Source organism: Pararge aegeria, chromosome 10 (genome assembly GCF_905163445.1).
Source record: "Pararge aegeria chromosome 10, ilParAegt1.1, whole genome shotgun sequence".
Lineage (NCBI taxonomy): Eukaryota > Metazoa > Arthropoda > Insecta > Lepidoptera > Nymphalidae > Pararge > Pararge aegeria.
The window spans coordinates 17,387,282-17,400,583 of NC_053189.1; the positions used below are offsets into that span (position 1 = coordinate 17,387,282).

The 13,302-nt window shown below is 35.9% G+C and overlaps 1 protein-coding gene across 3 annotated transcripts in view; it reads left to right on the forward strand.

Moving 5' to 3' along the window:
- Nucleotides 1–13,302, forward strand: part of LOC120626701 (cadherin-87A) — a 74,837-nt gene that overhangs the window by 20,095 nt on the left and 41,440 nt on the right. For all 3 annotated transcript variants that reach the window (XM_039894331.1, XM_039894330.1, XM_039894332.1), the window contains exon 2: nucleotides 12,540–12,605. In XM_039894331.1, coding sequence (XP_039750265.1) covers nucleotides 12,548–12,605 — 58 coding nt within the window. In that variant the 5' untranslated portion in view covers nucleotides 12,540–12,547. The remainder of the gene's footprint in view (nucleotides 1–12,539; nucleotides 12,606–13,302) is intronic.

A 13,302-nucleotide genomic window follows, 5' to 3' on the forward strand; every position in this document is an offset into this window, starting at 1 on the left:
CTTTTATTATTATTTATTGATGAAAGAGTAAAATGCTCCTGGGACTCCGCTATTTCATTTAATATTCACTATGTCATTTTATATTCTATTTAAAATTCAATAATATCACTTTCATATTTTATAAATATTTTCATTTCTAAATAGAATAATTGAGAGTAGAAAATTGAAGGTTAGATCAGCACATGTCAATATAACCTTTTCATTGAATATTATAGAATGTAGCAATCGTCAGAAATTTATTAATAATTTATTTATTACTTTTGTAATTAATCATATTTAGATATTTAGATTTTCGAAAAAAAATTGCAATTTAATTTTTTTTTAAACTGTTGAATTTTTATTTACTTCGATCCGTTTTAAAATATTGGAAATAAATAATCTTTAATAATTTATTATGATATTTGCCACTAGCTCGCGTATAAGTCAAGAAGCGTGGAGTATATGACATATACTTACGACCAATCCAAATTATTATTTTTAAATAGCGGAAACTGCACAGTAGCCTGATGTAAGCGTTATTTTCGTCAGAAAAAAATCTGAGTTACTCCCTAGGCACGCCTAAAGAAGTTTTAGTTCAAAAACGTGTTCTAACGGTTACTTACGGGTATGGTGATAATAATTGATGGAAGCAATGGCCGATTTGATGTTGAGTGAAAATCATCGCATATAAACAAAGCAACACTTCTGAGGGCAGAAAAAATACACGTAATACAAAAACGTAGTGCTGCTTTGTTATTAACAACATTAGGGGAAGGTTTAAAGTCTCAAGTGCATGTAATAAAACATGCAACCACGCCCTTTAGACCGGAACGCAGCTATGTTGCTTTGCAGCAGAAATAACCTAATCAAATTTTGAATTTTATCAACCTCCCTAATGCAACGGTGAGCGATGAGAACGATTCCCAGCGAGGCCACTGTGGGAATCAATAATTTCTAAATTTTCTCTGGTCTTGTCTGGTGGGAGGATTTGGTCGTGGCTAGTTACCACCCTATCGACAAAGACGTGCCGCTTAGCGATTTAGTTTTCCGGTGCGACGTCGGGTAGATACCGATTAGGGGTATGACTACCATACTCCCTAACAGGTTAGCCCCCTTTAGTGGAATAAACTATTAAAAAATCGTGGCGGTTGTACTTCCCCGGACTAGCTCTGTCACAAAAAGCTCTATTACTGTTAGGCTGTGAAACAGTTAAACCTTAATTCCTTAACTGTGACACCGTTAACATTTTCGCATTGTATTGTTATACTCTTTATTACAACGTGCATTGTTGGGATTTTGAATGAAAAAAATAAATTGTAAATAAACTGGAAAATTAATATTTTCACACGCTGGTCACCCCAGTGTGAACACTGAGCTCAGGAGGTCATTTGCGCGTAACTGTAAGATAATGGCGGACTCTAACGGTGTGGGGTCAGCGACAATAATGCACGCTGGCAGGTATCGTCGGCGTCACCAATTTGCTACTCTACACCGTGATACCCTTCGGAGGATAGATAGATAAGATAGAGGGTGATAGCCCAGAGCTTCGGCTTCGCTTTCGGGAGGACTTAGTTCGATTCCCGGCACGCACCTCAAAATTTATAGAGTTACCACCATAGCTCCCATAGCCTAATTTGCTATATGTCTGGGTTTAATGTAACTTCTATACTTCATCATCACTTACCACCAGATGAGAATGCAGTCAAGGGCTAGCTTGTAGTGGAATCTAAGAAAAAAGACAGGGTTTTCAACGAAGCGGCAATAACCTCTGTTATGATATTGACCCTAAAAGATAAATGAATCATAATGTGAAATTAATAATGGAGCTACATAAAACGACATCGAAACCTCAATAGTGCAGTGGTTAAAGCTGTGAATTGATAAGTTAGAGGTCCTGGCCTCAATTTCCAGCTGGACCAACTTGGGTGTTAGTGATTTCGGAAAACTGTGATAGCTTAGTGGCTAATGCTTCGGCTTTACTTGTGGGAAGACAGAGTTCGAGCCCCGGAACGGCACCTTTAACTTTAAAAATATTTGTAAATAAATATAACTTGCTTTCATCGTAAGGTAACGTACATACCCGAGAGTTCTCCATAATGTTCTCAAGGTCGTGTGAAGTGTACCAATCCGTACTTGACCAGCATCATGGACTAAGTCTAAAAAAATGGCTAATAAATGGCTGGCTTTTTTTTTTCTAAGCATCTTCCAGCAACAAATTAGCAACAAATTGACCCTTATTTGCTCGACTGATCAATCAGTCGACATTCAGTGATTCCCACGCTATCTTAATGTAAAGTTAGCGTTATTGCCGATTTTATGCGATCGGTTAGAGCAACAAAATTAATATTTTAGCAACTAATAAGTAACAAAAAAGCAACAAATATCGGTGTTTTTTTTTCAATTTCGCTAATTTTACGTCGCCATTTTGTTAGACGTTCATGGACTACGGCCTAAACCCTTCTCATTCTGAGCGGAGACCCGTGCCCTGTAGTGGGCCAGTAATAAGTTAGGACTTTTATTTTTAAAGTCAAATATTTCTTTATTTGAATACTAGCGTACCCAGCCCGCTTCGCCGGGCTAGATTTTGCTTTATTATATATAAACAATAAACTTACATCATTAAATATTTAATTCGAGTCCCATAATATATTAAATCATTTATTTCTCTACGTATTCATTCTCTTCTATTCTATTCTCGAGCGGGTGAAGATCATTATCTACACCCATGTACACACAGCAATAGAATATCATCAGAGTAAATAAAAGCTGTATTTGACAGTTTGACAGTTCAATAATAGGAGTGCGCCGATCGTCACCAAACTTTACAGGATTACTCGCCAGGTCAATTCGGAGTTTCCCTGAAAGTTTCATTGAAATCGGTCCAGCCGTTTCGGAGCCTATACGGAACATATCCACACACTTTCTTTTTAATATATATAGATAGATACATAGATAGATGGCACATAGATGGCACATAGATGGCACATAGATGGCACATAGATGCACTTTTGATGCGTACATAACATGCAAAATATGACACAGAACGATGAAACGATAGAAATATAATGATGATAGTTTCGGAATTTAATATCCGAATCTAAATATAATCTTGTCTGCCTGGACAGAGACGTGTACAAGCCGAGGATGGGTTTACGTCAGTGGCGTGCACTTCATACATGCACAAAAGCACTGCCTACCCTAAAATGAGGATTTTTGCCGTTTTATGCAATATTATTGCTGTATGCATACCCTGGTAAGAAAACCAGTGCACGTCACTGGTGTACGTTAAATGTTTTACCCCCAACAGTTTAGCCCGCTATTATCTTAGACTGCATTATGACTTACCGTCAGGCCAAATTCCGGTCCCCGGCCAACTTGCATAACATCGCTATAGTTATGTGAAGTACTTAGACAAAAAAAAAGCAATTAAACACGCATATAATTCAGAGCGTCCTCCTTTTTAAAATAAATAGGTATATTGCGTAACACATTATAATGAACAATATGATTTAAAAAATTTAACTTACTTTTATCTGTTACGTGAATATACAGAATTAAGAATGTAGAGAACCCTCATAAAGCCATTATTACATGCAGAACATAGCAATGCGGTTGGCGGCAGAAATAAGAAATAAGAGTACTTCCCCAGACGAGCCATCAAAAAAACCTTAACTACTAGTAAAAACCGATATTAAAAACCTAACCCTTTTTAATTTTTAGTCCACTACAAGTTAGACCTTAACTGCTATCTCACCGTGATGATGCAGGATGGTAGCGGTATTGGATATTGGATAGAAGCAGGCGTTACTTTGCGGAAATCCATGATAATATATGAAAATTAAGCCTAATTTGCAGAAAACAAATCCTGAAGATGCTCTGGTTTCGGAGCGAAACGTGCGTAGAGGGTACATTGCCGAAGATCTGAGTATAAGGATTGAAGAAATTATAAATTACACCATACAGATTCTCCTGCTTTTCGCGGAGTATAGCAAATTAGGCTTAATTTTCATGGGATGGTAGCGGGCTAAACTGTAAGGGACTATGGCAGTTATATTAAACCATTCGGTTTCTATGCAACATTGTACCGAAACGCAAAATCGCTTAGCGGCACGTCTTTGTCAGCAGGATGGTAACTAGCCAATGCCGAAGCCTCCCACTTGACCTGACTAGAAATATTTTCTATGTTCATGTAACTACATGTCCCAATGTTCCCAAATTGCCCCCAAAACACTTGGTATTCTTAATAAAGTCAAGCGATACTTCACGACCCAACAAATGATTACTCTATATCAGGCTCAAGTTCGGTCGTGCATGGAGTACTGCAGTTCCGTTTAGTACCAGTTGGCCACTTTGGATGCTGTGGATCGCCGAGTCAGGAGACTTATAGGCGAGGATTCACCACTTTTGGCTAAACTCCAAAGTCTTGATCATCGCCGTAAGGTAGCAAGTATGTCGGTGTTTTATAGGATATACTTTGGAGAGTGTGCTCAGGAACTATTCGATCTCGTCCACTCCTCACCATTCTACCATCGCACTGCAAGGCACCGGGTGGATTTTACCCCTATGTTGTTAATATCCCAAAAACCCGCACGAAGCGATTTGCATCTTCTTTTCTTATACGCATGGCTATGGTTTGGAACACCCTTCCGAGTTCAGTGTTCCCTAATTCTTACAATCTGGGTATCTTTAAAGCAAGAGTGAATAGGCATCTTCTAGGCAAACGCATCCCATCTTATGCCACATCTACACTTTCCTTTAGGTGAGATTGTGGTCAAGCGCTAGTCTATTACAGTTAAAAAAAAAAAAATTAGGTGGCTTTTGCGCACGGGCCTCTGGAAAACGCAAATAAATATAGTGTGGATTTTCTCAGGCGACCGCTGGCCTCACAGTATTCAATGGTTGCGTTTAGATCCAAATCTAATAGACGTGGTTGCACAACGTAACTTATTGTTCGCGGTTGATCTGGTTTCGGAGCTGCAAGGTTTTTTTGCTGGCAGCGATATTACACTTCTGTAAGCAAATGAGATGGTGTGGCGTTATTGCGAAAAGGCGAAACAAAAACGTTGATTCCAGACAGTAAATAGGTACATATAAATCAAAAATTTAAGGAAAACTACCGTTTTGTGTGCAGACGAAAGCGGAGCTGCTTGCCTGCTTGCAGTTTTATACATTTTGTACCAAAGCAATTTACTTGAATGAATGAATGAATGAAATTTATTTATTTGCCCACAAAATCGCTTACAATTATAATACAAAAATATATCTTACAAAAAGCATGTGGACAAATAGGGTTCCACCTCAGCACGAAGCCGCAGCGAGCTGCAGCGCTGGTTTTCAGGGGGACCCTGTGTGCTCACAGACGTGTTTGCGACCGCATCATCCATGCCACAGTCTATACATAATAAAAATAAAATTAAAAATAAAACATGGTGCTTCATTCTTTAACCGCTGAACGTTTTAAAAGTAGTCTTCACATTGACCACTTTTAACACGTTAGCACACATGAAAGGTCACAACATTAACATCAACACGTTTTATTTTAAGTTAAGTAATTCTGCATATGGCCAATACTATTGCCTATTTGCGGGGAAGTATTGAAGAGTTAAATCTATATATATAAAAGAGAAAGTGTGTGGGTATGTTCCATATAGGCTTCGAAACGGCTGGACCGATTTTAATGAAACTTTCAGGGAATCTCCGGATTGACCTGGCGAGTAATCATGTAAAGTTTGGTGACGATCGGAGCACTCCTATTTTTGAACTGTCAAATACAGCTTTTATTAAAAATTTAATGATGTAATTTTATTGTTTAAATAAAATAAAGCAAAATCTAGCCCGGCGAAGCGGGCTGGGTACGACAGTCAAATATAATTTTAACTGTTTCTTGAAAACTATCTATTAATCTATTTAATAAAATATCTGGCAAATATGAACTTACAAAAAGTAAACTTATAAAAAGTTTAATTATTTACCCACTTTATAAATTAACTGTAACACTTACTATCGGAGCTTTGTGCGTATTTAATTTAAGCAATTACAATATCCCTTGCTTTCAACGGCGAAGGAAAACATCGTGTGGAAACCTGCATGCTTGAGAGTTCTCCATAACGTTCTCAAAGGCGTGTAAAGTCTACCAACCCCACTTGGCCAGCGTGGTGGACTACGGCCTCAACCCTTCTCATTCTGCGAGGGGACCCTTGCCCTGTAGTGGGCCAGTAATGGTTGGATGATGATGCGTGCAGAAAAATGAGATAAACAAACCCGCCCGGAGCCCGGAAGCGTTATTAGGGTATAAAGTCTAGTCTCATTTATATACTTTAATACTAAGTGATAATAATCTTAAAGCGTTGAATATGAATACCTAATATGACGCTAAACATGCAAATAATATCACAATTTTAACGCTTTGTTCACGCAACAGCCGAACTGTGTCGTGGGATAATGTTTTGAAACCGATTAAATGCTGCCATCAGACGTACCGACTCGAATGCATCTGCTGATGCTACTATGATTAGTTAGGTTAGGTAATTTAGGTGAAACAAATACTATAAATCATCGACTTTCATTATATAATAACAACTATTAACGTAAACCATTAGTTATTATTATTTAACTAATTAAAATCACCAATCATTATCAACATGCTCATTATATTAATATTTTAATTCTGGGCTTCATCCCTATGCCTACTAATATTACAAATGTGAATGTAAGTTTGTTTGTCGCTTTCACGCGAAAGCTACTGAACCGATCTTCATGAAACTTTTTATGCATATTCTTGGAGGTATTAGAAATAATATAGTATACTTTTTATTCAAAAAAAATAATTACGTAAAATAAAAAAATGTTGGTGAAGAAATCTCAAAATCTCATATACTATAGGTGTAGACTATGTAGCAGTATGCTGCCTCCCAAAATTACACGGACGAAGCCGAAGGCCACATCTATTCTCTCATAAATTGTAGTGATCAGGGCGTCTGCGATCCGATGTAATGCAGCCTTTGCGCGTATTGCACTAACGAGGAAATTAACATCAAAGTATTTGTAATAATCACTACTAACATAATAAGTAAATCTGCTTGTTTGTTTGCTGCCTATGTTCGGTTAAACCGCTGCAACGTTCTTGATGAAATTTAGTACAAAGATAACTTGCATCTTTGCGACGGAGGTCTCGTGGAAAAAATAGGGTCCTTGCGCGATTTAAAAAAACATAAAGTTTGTTACTTATGTACGGCACAGCAGCAAAACCGATTGGACAAAACTACACGAAGATAGTGCCTATCCTGGATAAAGATACGGAAAAAGATAGTTTCTAGAGCGGGACAATAAACGTACCCCGCAGGATTAAAAAAAAAACGAATCTGCATGTTAAATGATTATAGAAAGTCATGACATTTTAGAACGTTTATAATCTTGATAGAATGGTTGGCAGCAATTAAGTTGGCCCGTCTGTTGCAGCGTTAAGCCGGTTTGGTGTAAATTACCGTTTCCAACGCCACTTTAGCTTACTTCGTTGAAATTTTTTTTTAATTTTAAATAATTTTATTACTTTTATATTTACGATTCGCTAGCACGACGCGGAGATAAACTGTGTTGCAATTTACGAATTATGCAAAATTGTATGTATACCTCCTAATAAACCTCTGAATTACGTGACGTAGAGGCAAGCGCTTCAGTTTTTTTAATCTTCTGCCAACGCTCCTTCCGGTAAAGCTGTCCAACTATAAATCCATAAAATGATTAAAATAGAGAATAATGCGTGTATGTGCGAAATACATGGTAGTTTGTGTTATGTTTTTTTTATTGATCAAATGAATCTTTAAAAATTTTTTGCTTCACATATTAATATTTAAATAAATATAAACGACATTCCTACATTTACGCTATCTAGCCCAAGTAAGCGAAGATGACTGATGGATATTTTCATGAATACTACACAGAAATACTTATAATATACATAAACCACCCAGACACTGAAAAACATTCATGTTCATCGCAAAAACATTTTCCAGTTGTGGGAATCGAACCCACGGCTTTGACTCAGAAAGCAGGGTCGCTGCCCACTGCGCCAATCGGCCGTCTAATATCCCTATCCCTACCCCTATCCCTACTAATATTATAAATGTGAATGTATGTTTGTTTGTTACGCTTTCACGCGATAACTACTTAACCGATCCTCATGAAACTTTGTACACATATTCTTGGAAGTGTTAGAAGTATTATAGGATACTTTTTATTCTGACATTAAGCTCGGTTCCTTTGGTAGAGGGGATGAAAGTGTTTGACGATTTTACACTATAACTCCGACAAATTATAACTGATTGAAATAATTATTTTTGTACTATAGAGTTTATAATATGTGTTTAATTTTGCCCAAACTTTGAGTAGATCTGATGAATGTGGTTGGAGATAGAGATAGAGGACAGAACTCCTCAGCGAACAGTAGAAAACCCCTCCTTTAAGGCTTAGCTGTACTGAATACTTAGCGGTATCGAATGCAACATCAAAAAACAAAATCAAACGCAGACGAAGTCGCGGGCAATAGCTATATATATACAAACATAAATAAATTACTGGCGTTGTTAATAAATTAAAATTTATACATTAAATTAGCATGTATAAATTTGCTAACCAATAAACTAATTAATCAAGACATAACCCATTATATTGTAATTAGAGGCAAAATCTAATGTTACCGGACCTTGCGTTAATTGAACCCAGCAATTGAAAGGTCTGGCTCGGGTCACATTATCTCATTACCTTCCGTGCTGATGCCGGACTAAGATTTGCTAAAAACGTTCTTTATTTAAAGTTTTATCGTTTATTTTTTTAGTATTTGCATAACCTATGACCTTTGTGTACAATTATCTGAGTCGAGTTCATAGACACTTTATGTTCGTCAGTACAATTGGCGTTAGTGTCCCGAACAGTTAAAAATATAGTAAACGACATATTAAATGTGAGTACGACTACATTATTTTCAATTGCATTGTTCTATTTTTAAATGTATTTATAATAAACGTTAACCATAATTTATAGGTAATACTTTGTGCTACGAATATAAATCACACTGGCAGGCTTTATAAAGTTATGAAAATTGCGGCAAAGTGCGGGTTTAATGCGAAGACTTTACACACCTTTTATTATGGAAAACTCTGAGGCATGGATGTTGGTGGATGTTTTCCTTTCACCGTTAAATTTAATTATATTTAATATTATCATCGCTTCAAAAACACTACCTACATATTTTATGTGTACGTATCTAGAGTTAACCATTTATCCATTCTTGAGGAAATGTTTTGGTACCTTTTAAAAAACTATGTTACCCAGTAGAATTAAGAATGCTTCGTCAAAATGCATATTATAATATGCAGTGAGGTAAAAACTGAAATTAATCGGGATATCTATCTATCATAAAACACAAGTATGGTAAACACGCGTGTTTTGTATCTTGGATTATATCAGTCTTTAAGCGATGTAATAAGGTCCAAGTCCAAGCAAGAGTGATGAAAAAATATATTTTTAAAGCTAATCCTGGCTTCGAATGGGCCCGCGTATATCGTAGTATGAAGCCGGATTTTATAACCGGTACGGTTATAAAATTTAATATTGAAATTCTTCATCCATCTCCAGGATGGAATCGTGTACAAAACAAATGTTATATCTATGCTATGATGAGAGTTTGAATTCATGAATAGCTATCTCTCTGCCTAATTTCAGTGCTGCGGTTGTGCCAAACGAACAAAGAGGCACTTTCTCATTAGGTTAGATACAAGATACAAGCATATGTTACTTTTTAAATTCATAAATTCCTAAGATTGTTCTGGTGTCGAAGCGAATCGTGCGTAGAGAATAGAGACTATATTGCCGAATATCTGTTTGGCGTGGAGTATAAGATCTAAGAAGTTATAAATTACACCGTACCCTGCTTTTCGTAGTGTAGCAAATTAGGCTTCATGTTTATTGAAGTTTTAACTCGTTTACGTGTATACACTTACGGATTCGCATATTTTTACTATATCAGTAACCGAATGCAGTTAAATTGAATTTCCGGGTTCGTAAATTGTAGTTGGTCCCTATCTACGATCTGCACGCCCTTGAAGCAATTGAGAACTGAATTGACGCCCGTATCTTTCGTTGTTTACAATCATCAGGCAATCTTTGTGTAGGTAGATACCGTAGAATAATGTCCAGAACTGGGACATTATTATTTATTTAGCACCATATATAATTTAACATTTATAATATTTGAAAGATTATGCATTTAAATTACGATTAAAAATAAAAAGCTGTAATTCATAAAGTCAGTACATTTCGAATTATATTAGTTACTAGCTGACCCGTGCAACTTCGTCTGCACCAAATCGGTTATTACCGGAAAACACGAATAAAATGACATTTTCTAAAAATGAATCCTAGCTAGATCGATTTATCGCCCCCGAAACCCCCTGTATACTAAATTTCATGAAAATCGTTGGAGCCGATTCCGAGATTCCAATTATAAATATACAAGAATTGCTCGTTTAAAGATATAAGATTAGATATTAAAGGAATGTGCAACGTACAAACAAATACAGTTAAGTGAGCCAGGATACAAAGAATCCTAAATTTTAGTTTTAAGTATAATAAAATAAATAAATCAGTAGAATATTGACCCTTTTGATTGTACTGACTTTATATATGTTCACTTACTAGCTCGACGACGATGCCCGTGTCGTTGGTCCGCGGTTATTACGGTTTCTTACAAATCCCTTGGGAATCGTAAGATTTTCTGGCGAACAAAGTAACCTAACTTAGGTTATTACTGTTCGTTCTTTCAACTAACTCTACGTCAAAAATCTAGTAGATTGGTTGCTTAGTTAGGGTGGGAAGGAAAGGACAAATAAACAAACAAACACGCATAATTTATAATATTGGATAGAAGCGGGCGTTACTTAGCGGAAATCCATAATATATTATGAAAATTAAGCTTAATTTAACTAAAATTTTCGGGGTTATTAACATTTCTTAATTATAGTCGAACGGGTACTATACCACGATAATATTTTGGATTTGTCGATATTTCGACCCAGTTGCATGGATACTATCACACATACGATATAATCGTGGTATGTACCCGTTGAACTATACTTAAGCTTCATTTGCTATACATCGCGAACAGAACACTCTACTCTGTTGGCGAAGTACAGCAAATTAAGCTTAATTTTCATAATAATTTATAAAATAATAATAATCTTTAAAATCTGCCAAATGCTAACGATGCTTTAAAATTCCCTTTCCTATGAGAGATAATGTGGCCAGCTGTGGGTCAATAATAGGATGATGATAAACATGGTGATAAAAAAAGAAATATATAAATATATATATATAGCATTCTTAGAACTTTATTAAAATCGACATATAAATAACTGCCTCGTTCGTCTAGTAGTTAGCATGTTTAAGTACGGATCACGAGGTCTTAGGTTTTTGTATAAAATAATTCTCAGTACGTACCAGCCGGAGTAAGAAAATCGGCGGTGTTAACCCCCGTGTCTCGCAGAGCACGTGAAGCGGCATAATTTTATTACAAATCACGGTTTATTACAAATCCCCTGGGAACCGTCAGTTTTCCCGGAGATAATTGGAGGTACTAAAGCTATTACGAAAAGTGTGTTATGTGACATCAATAGTTTTCTTAGCGCACATTGGATTTTATAGGCAAATTTTGACACTTTAGGTTACATATTCATAAGAAAAAAAATTAAAAAAAAAATTATAGTGTATGTCACCTCTTAATAATTTATCTTTCTGTTAGTAAATAATTAAATAGTTCAAACAAACTAAAAAAACACGCTTGGTATAAAAAACTAAACTAATTTCTTTCTTTTAGTTTATTCATAATAGCGATTTTTTTTAGTTTTTCTTGATCTATTATTTTTATTAGAGCAAAATTAATCGGTAACCCATCCACCATTAAAGAGATAAAATATTTTTTTTTTATTCAGTGCCCGTCTCTCGAAATGCAAGTTATAATTATTATTTAAAACAGGCCATTAAAAAGTAATAGCTAACGCCCTCTACCATCTAGTAGCTTAATGTTTTCTGTGGAATTTGTTAAGTACGCGAACGCTATAGGTTTTTTACATTTGGGTCTAGATGGCGCTGTAGTAATTAGTAAAAAATCTTATTTTTTATAGTGAAAATTGGAATAATCTTTTCAGATTAATGTATTGTCATCGGTCCTCGATATGTCTACAAAGTTTGAAAGAAATCTGACCGTTTAAAGTGGGTCAAAATCGCGCCCAAAGAAGTCGGTTACAAACAAACATACAAGTGAAGCTAATATAAAGCGTGTAAAAATAGTTAAAATCGGTCCAGTAGTCCAGAGCCTATATTAAATACAAAAAAAACTTTCCTCTCCATATTATGTATAAAAGTATTCGTATAAGCTTTAGGTATTCCAGAGTAACTTTTGATCGCAAGACTCGACGCACCTAATTTTTTCGCTACACGTTAGGTATCCTAGGTAATATATATATTTTTGAATATTTTATTTCAAAATTATTTTTTCTTTTTTCCAGGACGCATCATGGCGTCAAGATGGCTCCTATTGGCGGTCTGTTGCACAGTCTCCAGTTTTCAACATGGTGAGTTGTATTGAATTTGAACAATTAAATTATAGAGGAAAACTAAAAACACTATTAAAAATGTAAACAAACTTCCGCCTGCGATGCTTTTGAGTACCCAAGCAACCAAGCAAGAGTGAGGTACTCCCTCACAATACATGCCGTTTCAAAAATTAAGGCCTTCTGTATATGACCCTTGATCCAATTACCAAGCGGAAGCTTCTTAAAATGTTGGTCGAAGCTTTTCGCGAAAAGACCATTCTCCTTTACTATCTTTCTAAAAATAAAAACAGAGTTGTGTTTTTTTTTTAATTTAAACGCTCGGCTGCAATCACAGCTGATGAGTGATGACATGGGGCGCGCTTGCCTAGAATGAACTTATATACCTAGATATCTATTCTTTTGGCTATTGATTTGACGGTATCCAGATTATAGGTATCGGGGAAGACGGAAGATGGAAAGGCGTTCCAGACCTTTGCGGTGCGTATTAGAAAGTAAGAAACAAAGTGCTTCGCACGTGTTGATGGTATCGCAGTTCACTGGAAGAGATGGTTTAACCAAATCGAATAGCTCTTTAGCACACTCTACGAAAAATTAATATTGTTATTTTTTTTAGAAGAGTTTTAGATTATTTTCTGAGAACGTTGGCAACAATTAGCAGTTATACTAACGGGATGAGATACTTAAAAGTAAAAGGTGCTAAATTGTGATTCATGAG